The sequence below is a fragment of the Budorcas taxicolor genome, chromosome 10 (genome assembly GCF_023091745.1).
Source record: "Budorcas taxicolor isolate Tak-1 chromosome 10, Takin1.1, whole genome shotgun sequence".
Taxonomy (NCBI): Eukaryota; Metazoa; Chordata; class Mammalia; order Artiodactyla; family Bovidae; genus Budorcas; species Budorcas taxicolor.
The window spans coordinates 41,811,844-41,833,629 of NC_068919.1; the positions used below are offsets into that span (position 1 = coordinate 41,811,844).

A 21,786-nucleotide genomic window follows, 5' to 3' on the forward strand; every position below is an offset into this window, starting at 1 on the left:
TTTTACTTTGTATGAGAAAACATTAGGATGCAAATGAGTAATAACTGTTTGAATGTTAGGGAAAATAGGTAGAGAAAAGCCAATGATGATTGATTTTAATTGTCACTGTATTTGGGAAACCATGTCCTATTACTTCTCATGAAAGTCAACATGTAATTAGTGGAAGTAAAGGAATATAGGCAAAATGAGTCTCCAAAATCCTAATGTGTTCATTTTAGATCATTCCCTCACCACATCTCCTATTTAAGCTGCCAAAGCAGTACATTATAACGGAATACTGACCAGGAAATAAACCTAGATCCTTGCCACAGCTCTGCAAATAAATTAGATAGGTAACGTTAGGGAAACTGTTTAATGCTCTGAGCTTCAGCTTTACCATCTTTAAAATAAGGGAATTAAACCTCTGTCTCTTTCAGCCATAAAATTCTATAAATCTACATATCTATAACTCACCATTTTGTTTTGTCCTTTAGTTTTGGAGGTTGAAAATTGCTTTTTGACATTAAGAAGAGGGCCCTGGAATAAACATTTCCGTTAAAGAGCAATACAAAACACTTTTATTATTACATTCAATAATCAGAATCAATTCTGCAATGAATTTATGCAAGATTATTATGTAAGTGGGTACTCAAGATTTAACTGATATGGAATATGGAAATTAATGGTTTATATTTTGGATACCTTATGGAAAATTTCTCCTGGCCCTAGAGAAGATATTTATATTTCCAACAAGCTCTTATTCACAAGGCAAAGCAACTAAACATTTGAGAAGGTTTTTACTACCATACTGTTACATATATAACTAGTATTATATCTTAAGCATAAGTCTATATAATTGTGTATCATTGTGTTAACACACGGAGATGATATACTACTCTAAGATTAGGTTGCATGTTTAGCCTCTACAATTATTTTGGGTGAATAGGCAAATTATATCCACTTCTGTGTTTCCCCTTTTCAATGAAACAGAAATCAACCTGCAAGAGGACTTTCCTTCTCCACGAATTAACCTTTGACCAATCTTTTTAAGGGACTATGGGGGTAGAAGACTGAAGGATTTTAAAAGGAAGTTTTATTTCAGTATTTCCTACAAAACTCCAATGTTTTCAAGCAAACTCCTTAGTCTTTTTTATTAAATACCAAAGATCTTTTCTTTTTAAAAATTAAATGATTCATATATAAAAGAAAATTGAAGAGAAAAAAGTCTATATTCCTCTCACCCTATGACATTATTTTAAATCTGCTTTTCTTTTCAGTCCTTATCTAAATATTAACCAATTACTAAATTATTATAATAGGCAACATTATATTCTGCTTTTTTCCCTGATAATCAATTTCCCATGCTGCTTTGGTTTACATATATGTATTAGCTGCTCTTATGACTGCACATTTAGATTTTCCCCCTGCAAGCCTGAAGCAGATTCTTAGACTTTTCCCGAATTATTTCCTAAGTATAATTTTCACAAGTGTAGAATCAATGCAACATTTGTACTGTTCATAACAGATAACATCCAAATTATTTTCCTAAAGGTCTGTACTTATCAGCATTCCAGCTAAAAGCAGGTATCTTTTAACTTATATATCTTTTTTTTGGTGTTATTATTATTATTTTAATTGGAGGCTAATTACTTTACAATAATGTGGTGGTTTTTGCCATACACTCACATGAATCAGCCGTGGGTGCATATGTGTTTCCCATTCTGAACTAACTTATATATCTTTAGGTACTTGTGAGGTTCAATAGTTTACCATGTTTCTCTAGTATCTGATACTTGCTCATAAACAATTTATCTTTTGCTCTTAGAGTCTTTGAATGAGTTACCTATGTAATAAATATCAATAATTAATATTATACATTGGGAGAATACTTTCCCCTATTCTGCTGATTTTCTTTTTAACCTTTACTGTTTACATTAAAAATTTAAATTTTGGCCCAATTTATCTTTTCCTTCAAAACACTAAAAACCCTTTCACAGTCTCTCAAATATTTTTTCTAAGATAATATACTCTAAAATATAAATGATTATAGTAAGCAACTACCTCTTCATCATTCCTAGACGAAGTATAAAGAAACAAAAGCAAATGAGAACAGAAATAAAAAACTCATCTGCGTTCTATCATTTGTTTATAGTTCTACTTAGGACAAAAAAAGAAATGTTTTTAATCAATGGAAGAATAAAAAAAGACTTAAAACTTTAAAAATGATAACTGCTATATCCTAGTATGTTTATTAAAGGAAATTTGTTCTAAGGAAAAGTTTCAGACAGACTCTGTGTTGTGTTAGAAAGAACAACAGATCAAGTTTTAGACAAGATTATTCCTACATCTCTCAGAATACTTTTATTATTTCGATATACTTTAGAGTGAGCTCAGAATACCCAAGTTGTCAGTACTTCACTCTCCCTGAAGACCTTACTACTAACTCCATAATTGTAAATACTGAGAACACCTCATGGGATGAAGGTCAAACATAGGTGGTTGAAGTTCTCCAAGTTCAATTGCTGTTATTCCTACTGCCCAGATATCACAGAGTTGGTTGTAGCCACCATTCTTTTCTACTGCTGCAACTTCTGGGGCCATCCTAGAAGGAATCAATAAATGTAACATTTCTGTTTTTAAAAAATTATATGAAATTTGTTCTTTTGTTATATTCACTAGACTTCTTGGAGGGAAAGAGGCTTAGAGGCATTTACTAGAAAAGAAGAAACTTTACTATTAACAGAAAAGAACTTAATAAAGACCACATATACACACATACACACACTTCTAAAACTTTGGTTCTCAAAATCTTGTGAATACTGTTTTATAGCATGGGAAAACAAAAAGACCACCTAAATCTCTGTGAAGGTCAGAGAAAAGTTCCCCAAAGGGGGTGAGACTCACAGAATAAATTAGCAGGGAGTTGAGGGGGGTTGAGGCACCTGGACTATTTTAGTCAGAGGAAACAAGTATGAATGCAGGGAAACAGGCCAGCACGGAACACACAGAGAGAGGTGACAGGACACTGCTACTCAACGTATGATCTATAGGTGGACACAGGGCCATAGGCAGTTTGCTATCAGTCTCCGGTATGTACAGAAACTGAAAGTAAGTATTCTTATGCAGATAAATGGTCATTTTTTTAAAGCAATTTATTTTAAATTTATTTTATAAAAGTATCAGTCTGTGGTGGACAAAATATGAAAAAAAAAGTCATTCATCACAGTTTGAAAAGGTCTAGAAAGTACTTGGAAAATAAACCTCAGAGACAGAGGCTAGATAATGAACAGTCTACTGATTATATGAGAAAGATTAGACTTTACTGTGAAAATGGAAAATTTAATTATGATATAAAACTCATGGCAACATGAAGGATGGTGTGAGAGGAAGTGAAATCAGAATCAGGAAGATGAATTAGAAGACTATGTGAAAAATATGAGGGGAAAAAAAAAGGATGTTTCAAAGGCAGTGGCAGGGAGGATAGACTCAAGGGGCTGACTGAAGAGACTGAGTATAAAATTTCTGTGGATACTGAAGTAGTGCCATTACCAAACAACTGTTGAAAATATACAGGACTGAGGGTCAACTGAGCAGCTGACTTGGAGTTATCTGTTTGGGAGTTGCTGTGCATACTTAATCACTCAGTCGTGTACAACTCTTTGTGACCTCATGGACAGTAGTCTGCCAGGCTCCTCCGTCCATGGGGTTTCTCCAGGCAAGAATACTGGAGTGGGTTGCCATGACCACCTCCAGGGAATCTTCACAACCCAAGGATCGAACCCAGGTCTCCTGCATTGCAGGCAGATTCTTTACCATCTGAGCCACCAGTCAGTGGTATATGAAATGGCACCTAAAGTATAGATGATATTACTCAGGATTTTTGAGTGTTTATTATTTTTAAATTAATTTATATTTATACTGAATATTCACAAGGTAGAAGTCACTTTTATGTGCACTTAGGTTACAGAAACTTATATGACACAGCGTTTCTCAACTTAAGTGTGTTTAAGGATATAATGAAAGCAGTGTTTTAGAAAGATTATTTTGTCAGTAATTGGAACGATGTAGTAGAAGCAGGAGGGCTGGTAAACACTAATGGTAGGATAGGATGCATGAATTTTAACAACATGCAAATGAAATCCTAGATTAAAACAGATGCAATATCAAAAGAAAGGGTAATAAAATGACATGAGATGATAACACAATTTTGTTTTGAAAATCTCCCACCTATGAGACCTCCCAACACAGCATCTCAGGGACAGCAGGAATTATTGGCACTTTAACACAGGAAACGCTGGACATGGAAAATGAGTATCAAAGTTCTGTAACCCATCAGATCTATGATAGTGTCAAGGAACCTGAATGTCTCTAAGCTTCAGTCAAGTACAAATTGTATTACTAAGCATCAATGTTGTTCACTAATCTTAAAGAGAAGAAATGGACAAAATTCAATCATAATAATATCTTACCAATAAGGGGTGCCAATGAAAGATTTTCTCTTTGCAATAGTAGCTGTTATTTTTGCAGCTACACCAAAGTCAGCTGATGGGGTAAAAACAGAACAGAAAATTTTAGTTTTCAATAAAACCATCAACATTTCTAAATTTCATCCTCAGAGACATCATTATTAATAATTCAGATAGCAATACTTAGAGAAATGTATATAAATTGAATATAAATATAAATACCTAAATCCCTTCCTGTTTAGTTCAAAACACAATCATTATAAGAAAATAACTTATTGGCATTTTATTAGAATGAAAACATACTTTATTAAGAACAAAGTTATTAAAAAAATTTTCATTACAAGTAACTTAAGTTGGGAAAAAACCATCCACCTGGATTCCTTTTATTCTAACACAACTAGGTTAGTATTTCAGTGCTGTTTTTCTGGAAAATAATTCTTAGGAATTTGAAATAACATACCTAATTTTACATCACCATGATCTGTCAATAAAATATTTGCACCCTAAAGCAAAAATACAAATGCTATTTAGTATCATAAAATTCCTTTCAATAAAATTATCAATTTAAACAGTTTATTATTATTTTTTATTGATGTACAGTTGATTTGCAGTGTTGTACCAATCTCTGCTATACAGCAAAGTGATTGAATAACACACATACAGACATTTTTAAAAATATTCTTTTCCATTATGGTTTATCAAGAACTCACTGTACTATATAGTAGGACCTATTGTTTATCCACTGTATATATAAGAGTTTACACCTGCGAATCCCAAACTTCCAGTCCTTCCTCCCCCCATCCACCTTTCCCTTGGAAACCACAAATCTGTTCCCTGTGACTGTCAGTATTAAACATATTGAGTTTAAATTAAGTTAAACAGACTTACTTTGATATCTCTATGCATTTTGCCTTTAGTATGCAAATAGGCAAGACCCTGAAGTTAAAAAAAAAAAGTATATATTAGCAAAACTGCAAACTTCACACCTAAATTTCTACTTAAATTCTTATTGAATAAGAAAAACCAGAATGTCCTTTTTTTGAGGGGAAAAAACCTAGATGTGTTTCTTTTTACTAATCAACGTTTACTAAATTTTAAGATTTTTGAATTCATTTTCTGATAAAAACAAGAAATACTTTACTGTAACATCACCACCACAATCAAGATTATGAACATATTCATCACTCCCAAAAGTTCCTCCCATATATAGACACTGATATACTGTCGCTATAATTTTAAAAGTTTCTAGAGTTTTATGTAAATAGAATCATACAGAATATTCTTTTATCTTCTTTAATTCACAATATTAATTTGACATTCCTTGTTAGTGTGTTATCAATATTTCATTTTTTTATTACTGACCATTCTACCATACATTTATTACAGAATTTATTTATTCACCTGTTGACAGATATTTGGGTTGTGAGTTGTTTCCAGCTTTTGATTATTATATAGAAACCCACTCTAAAGATTTATGTCAAGTATTTGTATGATTTTTCCTTCTTGGGTAAATAACTTAGATATGACTGGGTCATATGGTGGTACAAGTTTAAATTTCTAGGCAACTGCCAAACAGTTTTCCAAAGCAGCTGTACAATTTTGCATTGAAACTAGCAGTATATGAGAGTTCCAATTAACTCACACTCACCAACTTTATGAGGGTCAGTCTTTTTAATTTTAGCCACTCTAACTGGTATGTAGTGGTATCTCATTGTGGTTTTAATTCACATTTTTCTAATAACTAATGATATCAAGCATATTTCTCATATCCTTATTTGCCATTTATACAGCTTTTGCTGAAACATCTGTTCAAATCTTTTATCCATTTGTTTAATTGGTGCTTTTCCTATTATTTGTTTAGTTTTGAGAGTTCTTTATATACTCTAGAAACAAGCCCTTTATCAGATTTATACTTTGCAAATACCTTTTTTGTCTTTTTATTCTCTTAATAGTATGTCTTAAAAAGCAGAAGTTTAAAATTTTAACAAAGTCAAATTTGTCAAATTTTTTTTTATGGATCATGATTTTTATGTTTGAAAAGGCTTTTATTAACTCAAGATTGCAAAATTTTCTTCTATGTTTTCTTCTATAAGTTCTAGTTTGAGGTTTTATATTTAAATGTAAGTGATAAGTGTTAATTTTTACATATGTCACAAAATGTGGTTCAAAGTTCATGTGCTTGACTTGGGTTTGATCCCTGGGTTGGGAAGATCTCCTGGAGGAGGGCATGGCAACCACTCCAGTATTCTTGCCTGCAGAATCCCCATGGACAGAAGAGCCTGGTAGGCTACAGTCCATAGGGTCACAAAGAATCAGACGTGACTGAGTGACTAAGCACAGTTCAATTATTCCATAACCATTTACGGAAAAACCTATCCCTCCTCTTTTGAATTGTCTCTTCACCTTTGTTGGGGAAGGCAATGGCACCCCACTCCAGTACTCTTGCCTGGAAAATCCCATGGAAGGAGGAGCCTGGTAGGCTGCAGTCCATGGGGTTGCATAGAGTCAGACACACTGAGCAACTTCACTTTCACTTTTCACTTTCATGCATTGGAGAAGGAAATGGCAACCCACTCCAGTGTTCTTGCCTGGAGAATCCCAGGGACGGGGGAGCCTGGTGGGCTGCCGTCTATGGGGTCGCACAGAGTCGGATATGACTCACGCGCCTTAGCAGCAGCAGCATCTTCACCTTTGTCAAAAATCAGTAGTCGTATATGTGTGGAATTATTTCTAGTCTTTCTAGATTTCTATAATCTTTTGGCATAATCTACTCTTATGCCAGTGCTTACTACTATGTTTCATTTAGTATAGTTTTATAGGTCTTGAAATTGCTACTGTTGGTCCTCAAATTTTTTTGTTTTTTCACAGTTGTTTCGACTATTCCAGGTCCTTTGTGTTTCTGTAGGAATTTTAGAATCAGCTCATCAATTTCTAGAGGGGAAAAAAAAAGCCTCCTTTCATTTTGATTGCCATTGCATTGAATCTACAGTCAGTTTGGGAAAAAATGGTATCTTAGTTGCATAAAATGTTCTGACCCATGAATACAAGAATACTACAGAAGGCAAAGTTCTCAGTTTACGTAGGTCTTCTTTAACTTCTCTAAGTCATTTTATAGTTTTTAGTATACAGGTGTTTATGCTTCTTTGTTACATATATCCCAAAGAATGTCATATTTTAGTTATTATAAATTGTATTGTTGCTAGTCTATGGAAATCCAACTGAATCTGTGTATTGATCTTGAATCTTGCAACCTCTCTAATCACACTCACTAGTTCTACTAGCGGAGAAGGCAATGGCACCCCACTCCAGTACTCTTGCCTGGGAAATCCCATGGACGGAGGGGCCTGGTAGGCTACAGTCCATGGGGTAGCTAAGAGTCGGACACGACTGAGCGACTTCACTTTCACGTATTGGAGAAGGAAATGGCAACCCACTCCAATGTTCTTGTCTGGAGAATCCCAGGGACAGAGGAGCCTGGTGGGCTTCCATCTATGGGGTTGCACAGAGTCGGACACTAGCAGTTCTGCTAGCTTCTTTGTGGACTCTATTCCATTTTCTACAAAGATGTAGTTATGCAGTCTGTGAACAGAGACAGCTTGAATTCTTACTGTCTAGTCCAGGTGCCTTTTATTTCACCGCTTTTGTTTTTTGTCCTGTCCAAACGTCTAGAATCTGTTAAAAAGAAGTGGTGAGAGCAGACATCTTTGCCTTGTTTGACTGACCTTGGTGGGAAAGCACCTAGTCCCTACCATTAAGTATGATTTAGTTGCAGGTTTTTCATAGGTGCTCTTTATCAGGCTGAGTTAGTTCCTTTCTATCTGAAGTATGCTAAGAATTTTTATCAGAAATGAGCATTGGATTTAGCTAATGCTTTTTCTGTGTCTATTTAGATGATCCCATGGTTTTGCTTCTTTTTGTTTGCTAATGTAATCACTTACTTGAAATGATTTTGAATGTTAAATCAACACTGCCTTCTATGATAAACCCTACTTGTCTATGATGTATTATCTTTTTATATATTGTTGGATTACCTAAACCATGCCTTTTTATCCAGTCACCTGTCAACAGACACTAGATGAGGAATTTTGTCAGCGTAACACAATTTTAAAATTCAAACTAGTATCTTGGAGGTCATCCCTTCCACAGCCTCATTTTATATTTGGGGAACTAAAACCACAGATGAGATAATGGTCATACACCAGGGCCAGAATGGAAATGCAAATTTCTGTTTTGCTTTCTACTTCCATTTAGCACTCTGTCCATTACTTAAAGAAGCAAGGAACTTTGGAAATTAAAATATTAACAACACTAATCTGTCAACAATTCTCTGCTATGAGTGCACGATTAGCATTTTATGTGAATACAAAAAAGAAGATTTTTAATCTAACTGTTATAGAAATATATGTAAATTATTTATATATAAAAATTTACTTTCATATATCTAAACAATAAAATTTTAAAGCATGTGGAAACCAACTCTTTCAGAAATGACTAGAGCTTTCTCTTAATTTAGGTTAAATTCTCAATTTCTAAAATATGGAAGAATAACATATAGAGTATCAATTTCTCTTCTAAACAAACTACACAATCTAGGAAATGTAGAGATAGAAGCATCAATTAATAAGTATCAGTTGTGAACTGAAAAAATAAATAACACAACCACTACTACTTCATCCTGCTTCCTAACTTAGATGCCTTAAAGCATGTGAACAAAATTAGCAGCTAATTTTTTCAATGAGTAGTCTTTCAAGGAACTAAAAACATAAACTGGAAGAAAAACTGTATACTCTGTATACCTACTGAAGACTCATAACCTATTTTAACATACTAAAAGCACTCAGAGGATCTGAAATAAAGAAGGAAAGAAATCTCTACTTAATACACTGTTTACTGAGCTTATAAAAAGGGATTCTGATATTAATAATATCTATTAATATCACATAGATCAAAGGTTTCCAGATAACATTCTGGGTTACTGCCATGAAACTTTATTCTCATTTTGGGAGAAACGGCAAAAGCCCTCATGTCTTTTTTGCGGCCATAAAACTCAAAGGGAAAGCTTGGACTTGTTATAATTGAGAGGTCTGATGATTCATTCATGAAAACCAATTCATACCTATGACTTTCTTTAACTTTGCAGCAATTGAGGGACAAGCACTACAAAGCAGAACACCAAACACCACCACTGTGTATACTACTATTCGCTGAAATGAATTTCTGGGACTCATTCACAAAAGAAATAACTAGGCTTACAGAATTACAGTATGAGAGGTTAACAGAAAAATTTGGTTTACTCTTTCTCTTTTGGGCAGATCACCATTTTACTGTTTTCAACTGCGAAACTAGAACTGCATTTCTATCTACATAAGCAAATATAGTACCTGTAAAGTTTCTCTGCATACATAGGCTATTTGCAGTTCTGATAACGGTCCAGTAACTAGAAATTAAAAAAGAGATCACATCATTATACATTTGAACACAACAGACTAAAAACACTTTAACAATGACAAGCTATTATAAAACTTCTCTTTCTCTCTGTGTGTGTGTGTGTGTGTGTGTGTGTGTGTGTATATATATGTATCACTGGGTGACTTATGAGCATCTATTATTCTTAGAATCAGGGAACAAAAAAAAAGTAAAGTAGAAAAATTTTCAATGCAATTTAAAAATGGAAGATTTAAAAATAAATAAATAAATAAATTTAAAAAATGGAAGATTTGCTTCATTACGACTTTGGTCAGTGAAACTATTAAGCCCCCGTTATGAGCCAAGCACAGTACCAGATATCACAAGATGTTCTATACAAAGCAATGGACATGATCTCAATCCTGAACAACTGATGATAAATAAATAAATAAAGCCCCCAAATGAGAAAAACATATATAATTACAGTTATATACACATGTTAAGGGCTTCCCTGGTGGCTCAGACAGTAAAGAATGTGCCTGCGATGCAGGAGACCTGGGTTCAATCCCTGGGGTGGGAAGATCCCCAGGAGAAGGGAATGGCAACCCGCTCTAGTATTCTTGCCTAGAGAATTCCATGGATACAGGAGCCTGGTGGGTTACAGTTCATGGGTTTGCAAAGAGTTGGACACGACTGAACAACTAACAATTTCACACTTTCATACATGTTATAGGACCATAAAGAGAAATTGATTGTTGAAAAGGCATAATATACTTTTTTTTTTAAAAAGTCAGGATGTTATTCCCTTAGCATTATTCTTTACTATATCCATCAAAACGAGGACCTTGATCCAATACCTTACCTAAGAATCCAAAAAGTAATCAGGTCACTTGTGACAACCAGATCTTTCCCTAATGGAATGTAAAATCCTTCTGCAAGTACCTAACTAGGTGCTTTGGAAATAACGCCTTCCAATACCATGAGAAAATATTTGAAGTTGGGGGTGGCATTTGCTGACAGTGAGGTCAAAATCAGATACTTTTATGCAATCTTTACTTAAAATATTTTACAACATATTTTAATCACTGGTTCTCTATACCTACTTTTAGGAACATAAAATTTTGATTCTTGTAACTTGATGAAATAGTAGTAAAAGAAGGGAAACAAATTCATTCAAAGTTATTATAGGTATAGTTGTTCTTGATTACTATGCTATCTAATATATTATTTACAGGGATGAATACTTTTAAGAATCAACTTAATTCAAAAAATAGCAGGTTTAATAATGGAAAGCAGGAATTTCACAAAGAAATAAAATTAATGTCTCAAAATCATTATTTCAGCTTAAAAGGGGAAGTTAAAAAAAAAAAGTCTGCTGCATAGTTTTATTAATCCATAATCCTGAGTTCTCATTCTGTGAAAATGTGGATAAAAATTATAAATATTAGATAAAAAGTCTTCCTATAAAAGATCATAATTCTTCATAAAATCACAGAAAAGAATTTTAAACTGAGTGACACAGAGCCATTTCCTACCAATAATTTTTTAAAAATCAACAACAGGGGTAAAATAAAAGAGAACAGTCATTATAGTATAATAATGTAAAGGAAAATTCAATTCAATTCAGAAAGTTGACTAAATTAACATAATGAAATGGCAACCCACTCCAGTATTCTTGTCTGGGAAATCTCATGGGCAGAAGAGCCTGAGGGCTACAGTCCACAGGGTCACAAGAGAGCCAGACAGGACTTGCAACTAAACAACAAATAAAATATTCCAAATTCTTAAAATTATACATTTTAATACAAAATATTATAGCAATAATTAAGTTGTTTTCCCAGTCAACACATTATCATTGATAGACAATTTGCTTTATGTGAGTTACCTTTTGCATTTCAATTTTAATTTACAAGGAAGTTTAGGCAGTTTTGTTTGTAGATAAAATACTTCCCTATATACTACTTAAGATTTCCTAGAGACTACATCTGAAAAGTAAAATCTAGATTCTTCAAGTACTCTTGGATTTCTTCATCAGGCTCCAGCAATTTAACTGAATACCAACAAAATATAAAATTGAGATTTCTTTTATGCAACACTCCAGAGCACAACAGAATGTAAAATAGTAAATCTACGTGTTAGTACCTCTTGTTAACTAGAGACACAAAATAACAATCATTAAAGTAAAAGTTTTAAAACGTAGAGAGAAATTAACAGTACCATGGTAAATATCTTGAAGTGATCCTCCACCGCAATATTCCATACAAATCCACAGTTTTTCCCGACTAACATGAAAGAGAAAGAAAATTATATTAGCTAGTAATTCTCGACCACTGACATACTTTGAAGATTGTCACTCTTCAGCATAGCAAGGTTTAGGATAGATTACAACAGGAAATTGTCCTGACAGTTTTTCTTCAGGATACAGAAAAGGATATTAATTTTAGCTCTGTTCCCACCTTAAATAGTTTAGAATGTGATTGGTATTACAAGCTAAAACACTTGTAACTGTTCATAGTATTTCAGATAGGTTGCCAGATAGGGTAAAAATGCATAAATGAAGCTGTAACAGAGGAGCCAATAAGAAGATCTGAGAAATTTTAGAACTTTACACAAGCAATTTTTAAAATTTAAATACAAAACAGTATTTACATGAAAGGGAGGGGATGTGGGGCAAAGAAGTATGAAATACAAAGAGAGAGATTAGATGCTTTGTGTTTTTCACCTGAGATAGCTCCCAAAGTAGGCAACAATGTTGCAGTGTTTACATTCTTTAACCATAAATATCTCTTGCTGAATCAAAGAAAAATCATCTCCTGAAAAACAAAATGATAATAACTTGGTCAACATGTTACATTTTGCGTCACTATGTATAGGAAGAAGGAAGGAAACCTTCACAACAAGTATCAAAAATGAGGAATTAGACATTCTTAATACTTTAATGAGAACATACACTTGCAGTTTCTACAGTCAGAAGCTGTAAAAATGCATGAAGTCCTAAAACTCATAATTTCACTTCAATGTTTACTTTCTTGAGATATGCACAGATAATATTCTCTACAGTACTATTTATTGATGAAAGAATGGTCAAACAATTTATGGTACAGTCACAGATATTACAACAGAGTTATAACATGTTTTGCTATGAAAACATGCTCATGACACATTAAGTGAAAAGGGGATATTATGTAAGTACATATGCAGAAAAAAATTCTCAAGAAATATACATAATGCAGTAAAATTTTAAGTAATTTGGTTCTCTCCTTTTTTAATTTATATTTTGCAATTTGTCTACCAAAAATCTACTTGGGTTAACTAGAAAGAGCTATATTAAAATATTTATCATATATGGGGATTTTATGGTCATTATGGGCTCCTTAGAATGACACTGTCACTATCAAACTTCATTTTGCATAGAAACAGTGTTTTATTTCAGTAAAAGGAATTTAGGAGTTGATACATCAATGCATTTCTATTATGTAAATGCAATATAATATACAAGATCTCAAGATTTGGATTAACGTATCTGGATTTAAGTCTGGACTCAGTCATTCACTGGCAATGTAACCTTGGGCAATCTAACTCTTCTGAGTCACACCTGAATCCATTGCCTACTATTTAAATGCACTTCTTATCTACCATTTTGGCTTCCTTATCCACCACTTCCTTAAACATTCCCTACATTTTAGTAATACCAGTTGCTGGTCATTTTTGTAACAGATTCTTATGTCCCCAAGTTTCTGTTACTCCAAGTCTCTCAGGTGGGAAAGTTGTCAGGAAGAGCTTGGAGTGCAACATCTGACACACAATAAATGCAATAGCAATATCATATGTTGGAGACAAGAAAGATACAGACAAATGTGTTCCTCATTAGGACAGCACCATAAGATATTTTTATTAGATAGTGTTTTGAAATGTTCTTTTGCAAAACATCAGGTTTAAACCTGAGCCTTCTGCATTGTAGGTGTATTCGTCTACCACTGTGCCACCACTAAAGCCCTAGCTCTAACTTAGTCATCTTAGAATAACATACAAGGACCAAGACAGAAAAACTTACAAATTAGGTCTTAGATAAATAAATAAAATTCTCACACACAAATCAGAGATATTTTCCCCTTTATACAGCACGTTTCAATTGAAAGCCAAAACAAAATAGTATCTTTGCCATGTCATAAAATACTTGAAAAAAAATCAAACATTATTGATGTGGTTTATACACACATTTAACTATGACACACCAAATTTATTCATAATCATGAAAGCACTCTTTTCAACAGTCCCTTCATGTAAACATTAAGTGATATTTCAGTTAACAATTATAAAGAACTAGATGAATAAAAAGGGACACAGTCTTGAAACAATCAAAATCTGAGCAAAAATCTTTACAGAAAATTTAGCTTTTACTTGTAAAAGTGAGAAAACATGTACTACATGAATGGTTGAAGTGAAGTGAAGTGAAGTGAAATCGCTCAGTCGTGTCCGACTCTGTGACCCCATAGCCTGTAGCCAACCAGGCTTCTCCGTCCATGGGATTTTCCAGGCAAGAATACTGGAGTGGGTTGCCATTTCCTTCTCCAGAATGAATGGTTCAGTTCAGTTCAGTTCAGTTGCTCAGTTGTGTCCGACTCTTTGCGACCCCATGAATCGCAGCACGCCAGGCCTCCCTGTCCATCACCAGCTCCCGGAGTTCACTCAGACTCACGTCCATCGAGTAGGTGACGCCATCCAGCCTTCTCATCCTCTGTCGTCCCCTTCTCCTCCTGCCCCCAATCCCTCCCAGCATCAAAGTCTTTTCCAATGAGTCAACTCTTCTCATGAGGTGGCCAAAGTACTGGAGTTTCAACTTTAGCATCATTCCTTCCAAAGAAATCCCAGGGTTGATCTCCTTCAGAATGGACTGGTTCGATCTCCTTGCAGTCCAAGGGACTCTCAAGAGTCTTCTCCAACACCACAGTTCAAAAGCATCAATTCTTCGGCGCTCAGCCTTCTTCAGAGTCCAACTCTCACATCCATACATGACTACTAGAAAAACCATAGCCTTGACTAGACAGACCTTAGTCAGCAAAGTAATGTCTCTGCTTCTGAATATACTATCTAGGTTGCTCGTAACTTTTCTTCCAAGGAGTAAGCGTCTTTTCATTTCATGGCTGCAATCACCATCTGCAGTGATTTTGGAGCCCAGAAAAATAAAGTCAGCCACTGTTTCCACTGTTTCCCCATTTATTTCCCATGAAGTGATGGGACCAGATGCCTTGATCTTCGTTTTCTGAATGTAGAGCTTTAAGCCAACTTTTTCACTCTCCTCTTTCACTTTCATAAGAGGCTTTTTAGTTCCTCTTCACTCTCTGCCATAAGGGTGGTGTCATCTGCATATCTGAGGTTATTGATATGTCTCCTGGCAATCTTGATTCCAGCTTGTGTTTCTTCCAGTCCAGCATTTCTCATGATGTACTCTGCATATAAGTTAAATAAGCAGGGTGACAATATACAGCCTTGACGTACTCCTTTTCCTATTTGGAACCAGTCTGTTGTTCCATGTCCAGTTCTAACTGTTGCTTCCTGGCCTGCATACAGATTTCTCAAGAGGCGCATAATTACACTCATCTCACGTTAGTAAAGTAATGCCCCAAATTCTCCAAGCCAGGCTTCAGCAATATGTGAACCATGAACTTTCTGATGTTCAAGCTGGTTTTAGAAAAGGCAGAGGAACCAGAGATCAAATTGCCAACATCCGCTGGATCATCGAAAAAGCAAGAGAGTTCCAGAAAAACATCGATTTCTGCTTTATTGACTATGCCAAAGTCTTTGACTGTGTGGATCACAATAAACTGTGGAAAATTCTGAGAGAGATGGGAATACCAGACTACCTGACCCGCTTCTTGAGAATGAATGGTTACATATACCCTAAACATAACAGTCTGCAAACAGAACCTGATCAGTGAAGATAATCCAAAATAGACAATAATCTCATGTTCCCCATTATCAACAGAGGCAGCAAGAGGGAGCAATTCTTGAAGATTATAGTAAAAACCTGCCCATGTGGAGGCTTTGCTTGTCCACTTATGGATACAAAGAATTGTCTCTCCTTCCTCCTCCCTCTGAGCCCTCCTATTAGTAGTTCTCACCCATTTGCCTGAAACTTTTCCATTATATACTAAATTTTATTATTTATACAGGCTAATTTCAACAAGTAGGCTAGATTCCAGTCCATCCTTCATGTTATCAAGAAGCCCTGAATTACAAAGGAAAGAAAAATAATCACCCTTTGTTACCATATGCTTTGGATATCTACCTACTCACTTCCATGTGTTTCTTTTTAAATTATTTGTTTTTAATTGGAGGATAATTGCTTTACAATATTGTTTTGGTTTCCGCCATATATCAACATGAATCAGCCATGGGTATATGTATGTCCCCTTCCTCTTCAACTTCCTTCCCACCTCCTTCCCCATCCCACCTCTCTCTGTGTTTCTGATGGGTTTTGGCTGTGAAATCTGGCTTCTGGGATCTTAGTTTCCTGATCAGGGACAGAATCAGTGCGCTGTGCAATGAAGGCACGGAGTTCTAACAATGGACCACCAGGGAATTCCCTATCCATTAACTTTTCCTTTTTTTTAATTGAAGTATAGTTGACACTATACTTTTAAGTGATCACCAAAGTCGCATCCATTGAAAATCAAGATCATCGAAAAAGCAAGAGAATGCCAGAAAAACATCTACTTCTGCTTTATTGACTACGCCAAAGCCTTTGACTGTGTGGATCACAATAAACTGTGCAAAAATCTGAAAGAGATGGGAATACCAGACCACCTGACCTGCCTCCTGAGAAATCTGTATGCAGGTCAGGAAGCAACAGTTAGAACTGGACATGGAACAACACAGACTGGTTCCAAATTGGGAAAGGAGTATGTCAAGGCTGTATACTGTCACCCTGATCATTTAACTTCTATGCAGAGTACATCATGCGAAACGCTGGGCTGGATGAAGCATAAGCTGGAATCAAGATTGCCGGGAGAAATATCAATAAAGTCAGATATGCAGATGACACCGCCCTTATGCCTGAAAGCGAAGAACTAAAGAGCCTATTGATGAAAGTGAAAGAGGAAAGTTGAAAAAGTTGGCTTAAAACTCAACATTCAGAAAACTAAGATCATGGCATCCCGTCCCATCACTTCATGGCAAATAGATGGGGAAACAATGGAAACAGTGAGAGACTATTTTTCTGGGCTCCAAAATCACTGCAGATGGTGACTGCAGCCATGAAGCTAAAAGACGCTTACTCCTTAGAAGAAAAGCTATGACCAACCTAGACAGCATATTAAAAAGCAGAGACATTATTTTGCCAACAAAGGTCTGTCTGGTCAAAGCTATGGTTTTTCCAGTGGTCATGTATGGAAGTGAGAGTTGGAATCATAAAGAAAGCTGAGCGCCAAAGAATTGATGCTTTTGAACTGTGGTGTTGGAGAAGACTCTTGAGAGTCCCTTGGACTGCCAGAAGATCCAACCAGTGCATCCTAAAGGAAATCAGTCCTGAATATTCATTGGAAGGACTGATGCTGAAGCTGAAACTCCAAAACTTTGGTGACCTGATGCGAAGTACTGACTCACTGGAAAAGACCCTGATGCTGGGAAAGATTGAAGGCGGGAGGAGAAAGGGACAACAGAGTATGAGAGGGTTGGATGGCCTCACCAATGCAATGGACATGAATTTGAGTAGGTTCCAGGAGTTGGTGATGGACAGGGAATCCTGGCGTGCTGCAGTCCAGGGTGTTGCAAAGAGTCGGACACGACTGAGTGACTGAACTGAACAAGTATCCTCATTCCAATTTTATCCTGTGTTCAGAAACTGGAATCTAAGTGAAACAGAGTACTCTAGCATTCCATGTGATTTTTACCTATTAAATGGCAGAAAATGTCTACTTAGCCTTTATTAGTTTTCTGCATGTATTATTTGAAACTAATAAAAATTTTGGTGTGACCTCAAAATTAACATCTTCCACCAATTCAGATTTGAACTTTTTAAATAGTGAAGATAGGGTACCAATATTTAAATTTACACATTATTTTTAACAATAAAAAATGTTAAGATTTTTAAAATAGAAGTAAATACTGAAAAGCAGGAACATATCACTTAACTGGAATAGTTGACATTTGTCCTATTTGGCCAAACCTCCCTCCTACTTTGGGATTTCTTTCAAGAACATTAACAAGGCAAACTAATGGTTGTTTAAATCTTTATAAAATTTCTGACTTTTAAAAAATTTACTGTACTTTTTCCACTTATATTTCCAGGAAATAAGGTGAAATATCATAAAGCAAAACTAAAAATAGTTTTAAACATCTATTTAAAGATATTTAAAGATTCCAATTCCAGTGTGTTCTCCAGTGCCAAGAGAATGCACTGATCATAGCAAACACCATCTTCCAACAACACAAGAGAAGACTCTACACATGGACATTACCAGATGGTCAACACCAAAATCAGACTGATTATATTCTTTGCAGCCAAAGATGGAGAAGCTCTATACAGTCAGCAAAAACAAGAGCGGGAGCTGACTGTGGCTCAGATCATGAACTCCTTATTGCCAAATTAAGACTTAAATTGAAGAAAGAGGGGAAAACTACTAGAGCATTCAGGTATGACCTAGATAAAATCCCTATGATTATACAGTGGAAGTGAGAAATAGATTTAAGAGACTAGATAGAGTGCACGATGAACTATGGACGGAGGTTCCTGACACATTGTACAGGAGACAGGGATCAACACCATCCCCATGGAAAAGAAATGCAAAAAAGCGAAATGGTTGTCTGGGAAGGCCTTACAAATAGCTGTGAAAAGAACAGAAGAGAAAAGCAAAGAAGAAAAGGAAAGATATAAGCATCTGAATGCAGAGTTCCAAAGAATAGCAAGAAGAGATAAGAAAGCCTTCCTCAGCGATCAATGCAAAGATATAGATGAAAACAACAGAATGGGAAAGACTAGAGATGTCTTCAAGAAAATTAGAGATAGCAAGGGAACATTTCATGCAAAGATGGGCACAATAAAGGACAGAAATGGTATGAACCTAACAGAAGCAGAAGATATTAAGAAAAGGTGGCAGGAATACACAGAACTATACAGAAAAGATCTTCATGACCCAGATAATCATGATGGTGTGATCACTCACCTAGAGCCAGACATCCTGGAATGTGAAGTCAAGTGGGCCTTAGAAAGCATCACTACGAACAAAGCTAGTGGAGGTGGTGGAATTCCAGTTGAGGTATTTCAAATCCTGAAAGATGATGCTGTGAAAGTGCTACACTCAATATGCCACCAAATTTCGAAAACTCAGCAGTGGCCACAGGCCTGGAAAGGTCAGTTTTCATTCCAGTCCCAAAGAAAGGCAATGCCAAAGAATGCTCAAACTAACGCACAGTTGCACTCATCTCACATGCTAATAAAGCCATGCTCAAAATTCTCCAAGTCAGGCTTCAGCAGTACGTGAACTGTGAACTTCCAGACGTTCAAGCTGGTTTTAGAAAAGGCAGAGGAACCAGAGATCAAATTGCCAACATCCGCTGAATCATGGAAAAAGCAAGAGAGTTCCAGAAAAACATCGATTTCTGCTTTATTGACTATGCCAAGGTTTTGACTGTGTGGATCACAATAAACTGTGGAAAATTCTGAAAGAGATAGGAATACCAGACCACCTGACCTGCCTCTTGAGAAACTTGTATGCAGGCCAGGAAGCAACAGTTAGAACTGGACATGGAACAACAGACTGATTCCAAATAGGAAAAGGAGTACGTCAAGGCTGTATATTGTCACCCTGCTTATATAACTTATATGCAGAGTACATCATGAGAAATGCTAGGCTGCAAGAAGCACAAGCTGGAATCAAGATTGTTGGGAGAACTATCAATAAACTCAGATATGCAGATGACACCACCCTTATAGCAGAAAGTGAAGAGGAACTAAAAAGCCTCTTATGAAAGTGAAAGAGGAGAGTGAAAAAGTTGGCTTAAAGATCAACATTCAGAATACGAAGATCATGGCATCTGGTCCCATCACTTCATGGGAAATAAATGGGGAAACAGTAGAAACAGTGTCAGACTTTACTTTTGGGGGGCTCCAAAATCACTGCAGATGGTGACTGCAGCCATGAAATTAAAAGACACTTACTTCTTGGAAGGAAAGATATGGCCAACCTAGATAGCATATTCAAAAGCAGAGACATTACTTTGCCAACAAAGGTCCATCTAGTCAAGGCTATGGTTTTTCCAGAAGTCATGTATGGATGTGATAGTTGGACTGTGAAGAAAGCTGAGCGCCGAAGAATTGATGCTTTTGAACTGTGGTGTTGGAGAAGACTCTTTTGAGAGTCCCTTGGACTGCAAGGAGATCCAACCAGTCCATTCTAAAGGAGATCAGTCCTGGTTGTTCATTGGAAGGACTGACGTTGAAGCTGAAATTCCAATACTTTGGCCACCTGATGGGAAGAACTGACTCACTGGAAAAGACCCTGATGCTGGGAAAGATTGAGGGGACGACAGAGGATGAGATGGTTGGTTGGCATCACCAACTCGATGGACATGAGTTTGAGTAAACTCCAGGAGTTGGTGATGGACAGGGAGGCCTGGCATGTGGCAATTCATGGGGTCACAAAGAGTTGGACACGACTGAGCGACTGAACTGAAAGATTTCAACATGTCTGAAAACTGTCTAATCTAGTAAAATACATCTAATTCACCATTTTATTTACAAATATTGGATTATTTCATAAATATTTCCAATTTAGCATTTTAAAAAACAAGTAAACAAAGTATACTGCATTAACACCCTGGGTAATGATTTCATGAAATTCCATGCCTGTATGCAAGGCTCACAGTTTTAAACAAATGATAATTTGGAAAATTTTAAAGTACCATCATGTAGTTCCACCATAATAAGAGGATAATGTGAGCAGAGAAGACTCGAGAAGGCAAATGAGGATTCTGATGATCACCTTTCTCAAACTTGGTCTGTTCTGGCTGTTCGCTGGCACTAACTACAGACTTGTTGAGCAAAATGAGCATCTGTAAAATGAGTTAGAGGGTAGGCTGAAATTAAGACACAAACAGGAAAATTGGGTGACATGCACAATCGTAATATCTGCCTGCTTTTCTAGAGCAGTCCTGATGCCTCACCAAACAGATGATGAAACTCAAAATGGTATCATTGGTAATATTTATTTTCAATACTTCAAAGTCACCATTTGTAAAATGGTGCTTCTATTTAAAAAGTATAGACTATAAAATGAGAGAGAAATGCTTAAATCACTCTTAAAAATAATCATTTGCTTACATATGTATACAAAGGGCAACAAAAATATAGGGGAAAATGCTCATTCATCTTATCAATTATTTCTGTGGCCAATTAAAAAAATTGTTCTGTGTGCTAACCTATTTTTGCTCTTAACCCTAAGATTCACTTTAGGATTAGTATTAGAAGAGTCTCAAAAGTCATTTATTTTAGTGAAATTTTAAATATAATATTATATAATTAAATTACCAGGAACAAGTCAGTAAATCTATAATAAAATTCAAGACTTTAAAATGCTTATAAATTTCAACAATCTATTTTTAACTGGGGTGAAAAGTATAATTGAGTTACAGCTGAGATTTCATTTACTTAAAAAAAAAAAACAACTGTTTATCTTTTACCAGATGCAGGCTTTTTTCTAAGTCATATTGGCAAATAATTATCTTTCATGTCAAAATAAAATTCTAAACCAGCTCATCTGTAAATAAATACAAGGAAGCACTTTTGCATTATACTGGCTTTGGTGCCATTTTTTTTTTAAAGTTGCGAAGTACAGTCAAAAATTCATTTTTGAAATACAGCTGTCTCCAGAAATTATCTGAGGCATCGGAAACAAATGTTGGGAAAATTCAACACTATATCATCGTATTTTTCACA

At 35.5% G+C, this 21,786-nt stretch overlaps 1 protein-coding gene across 1 annotated transcript in view; it reads right to left on the reverse strand.

Moving 5' to 3' along the window:
• Nucleotides 1-21,786, reverse strand: part of MAP4K5 (mitogen-activated protein kinase kinase kinase kinase 5) — a 113,189-nt gene that overhangs the window by 52,243 nt on the left and 39,160 nt on the right. The window contains exons 4-11 of the mRNA XM_052646328.1: nucleotides 12,574-12,664; nucleotides 12,069-12,133; nucleotides 9,827-9,882; nucleotides 5,334-5,381; nucleotides 4,906-4,948; nucleotides 4,449-4,521; nucleotides 2,450-2,581; nucleotides 454-516 (exon numbers count right to left, since the gene is read on the reverse strand). Of these exons, the coding sequence (XP_052502288.1) occupies nucleotides 454-516; nucleotides 2,450-2,581; nucleotides 4,449-4,521; nucleotides 4,906-4,948; nucleotides 5,334-5,381; nucleotides 9,827-9,882; nucleotides 12,069-12,133; nucleotides 12,574-12,664 (571 nt within the window). The remainder of the gene's footprint in view (nucleotides 1-453; nucleotides 517-2,449; nucleotides 2,582-4,448; nucleotides 4,522-4,905; nucleotides 4,949-5,333; nucleotides 5,382-9,826; nucleotides 9,883-12,068; nucleotides 12,134-12,573; nucleotides 12,665-21,786) is intronic.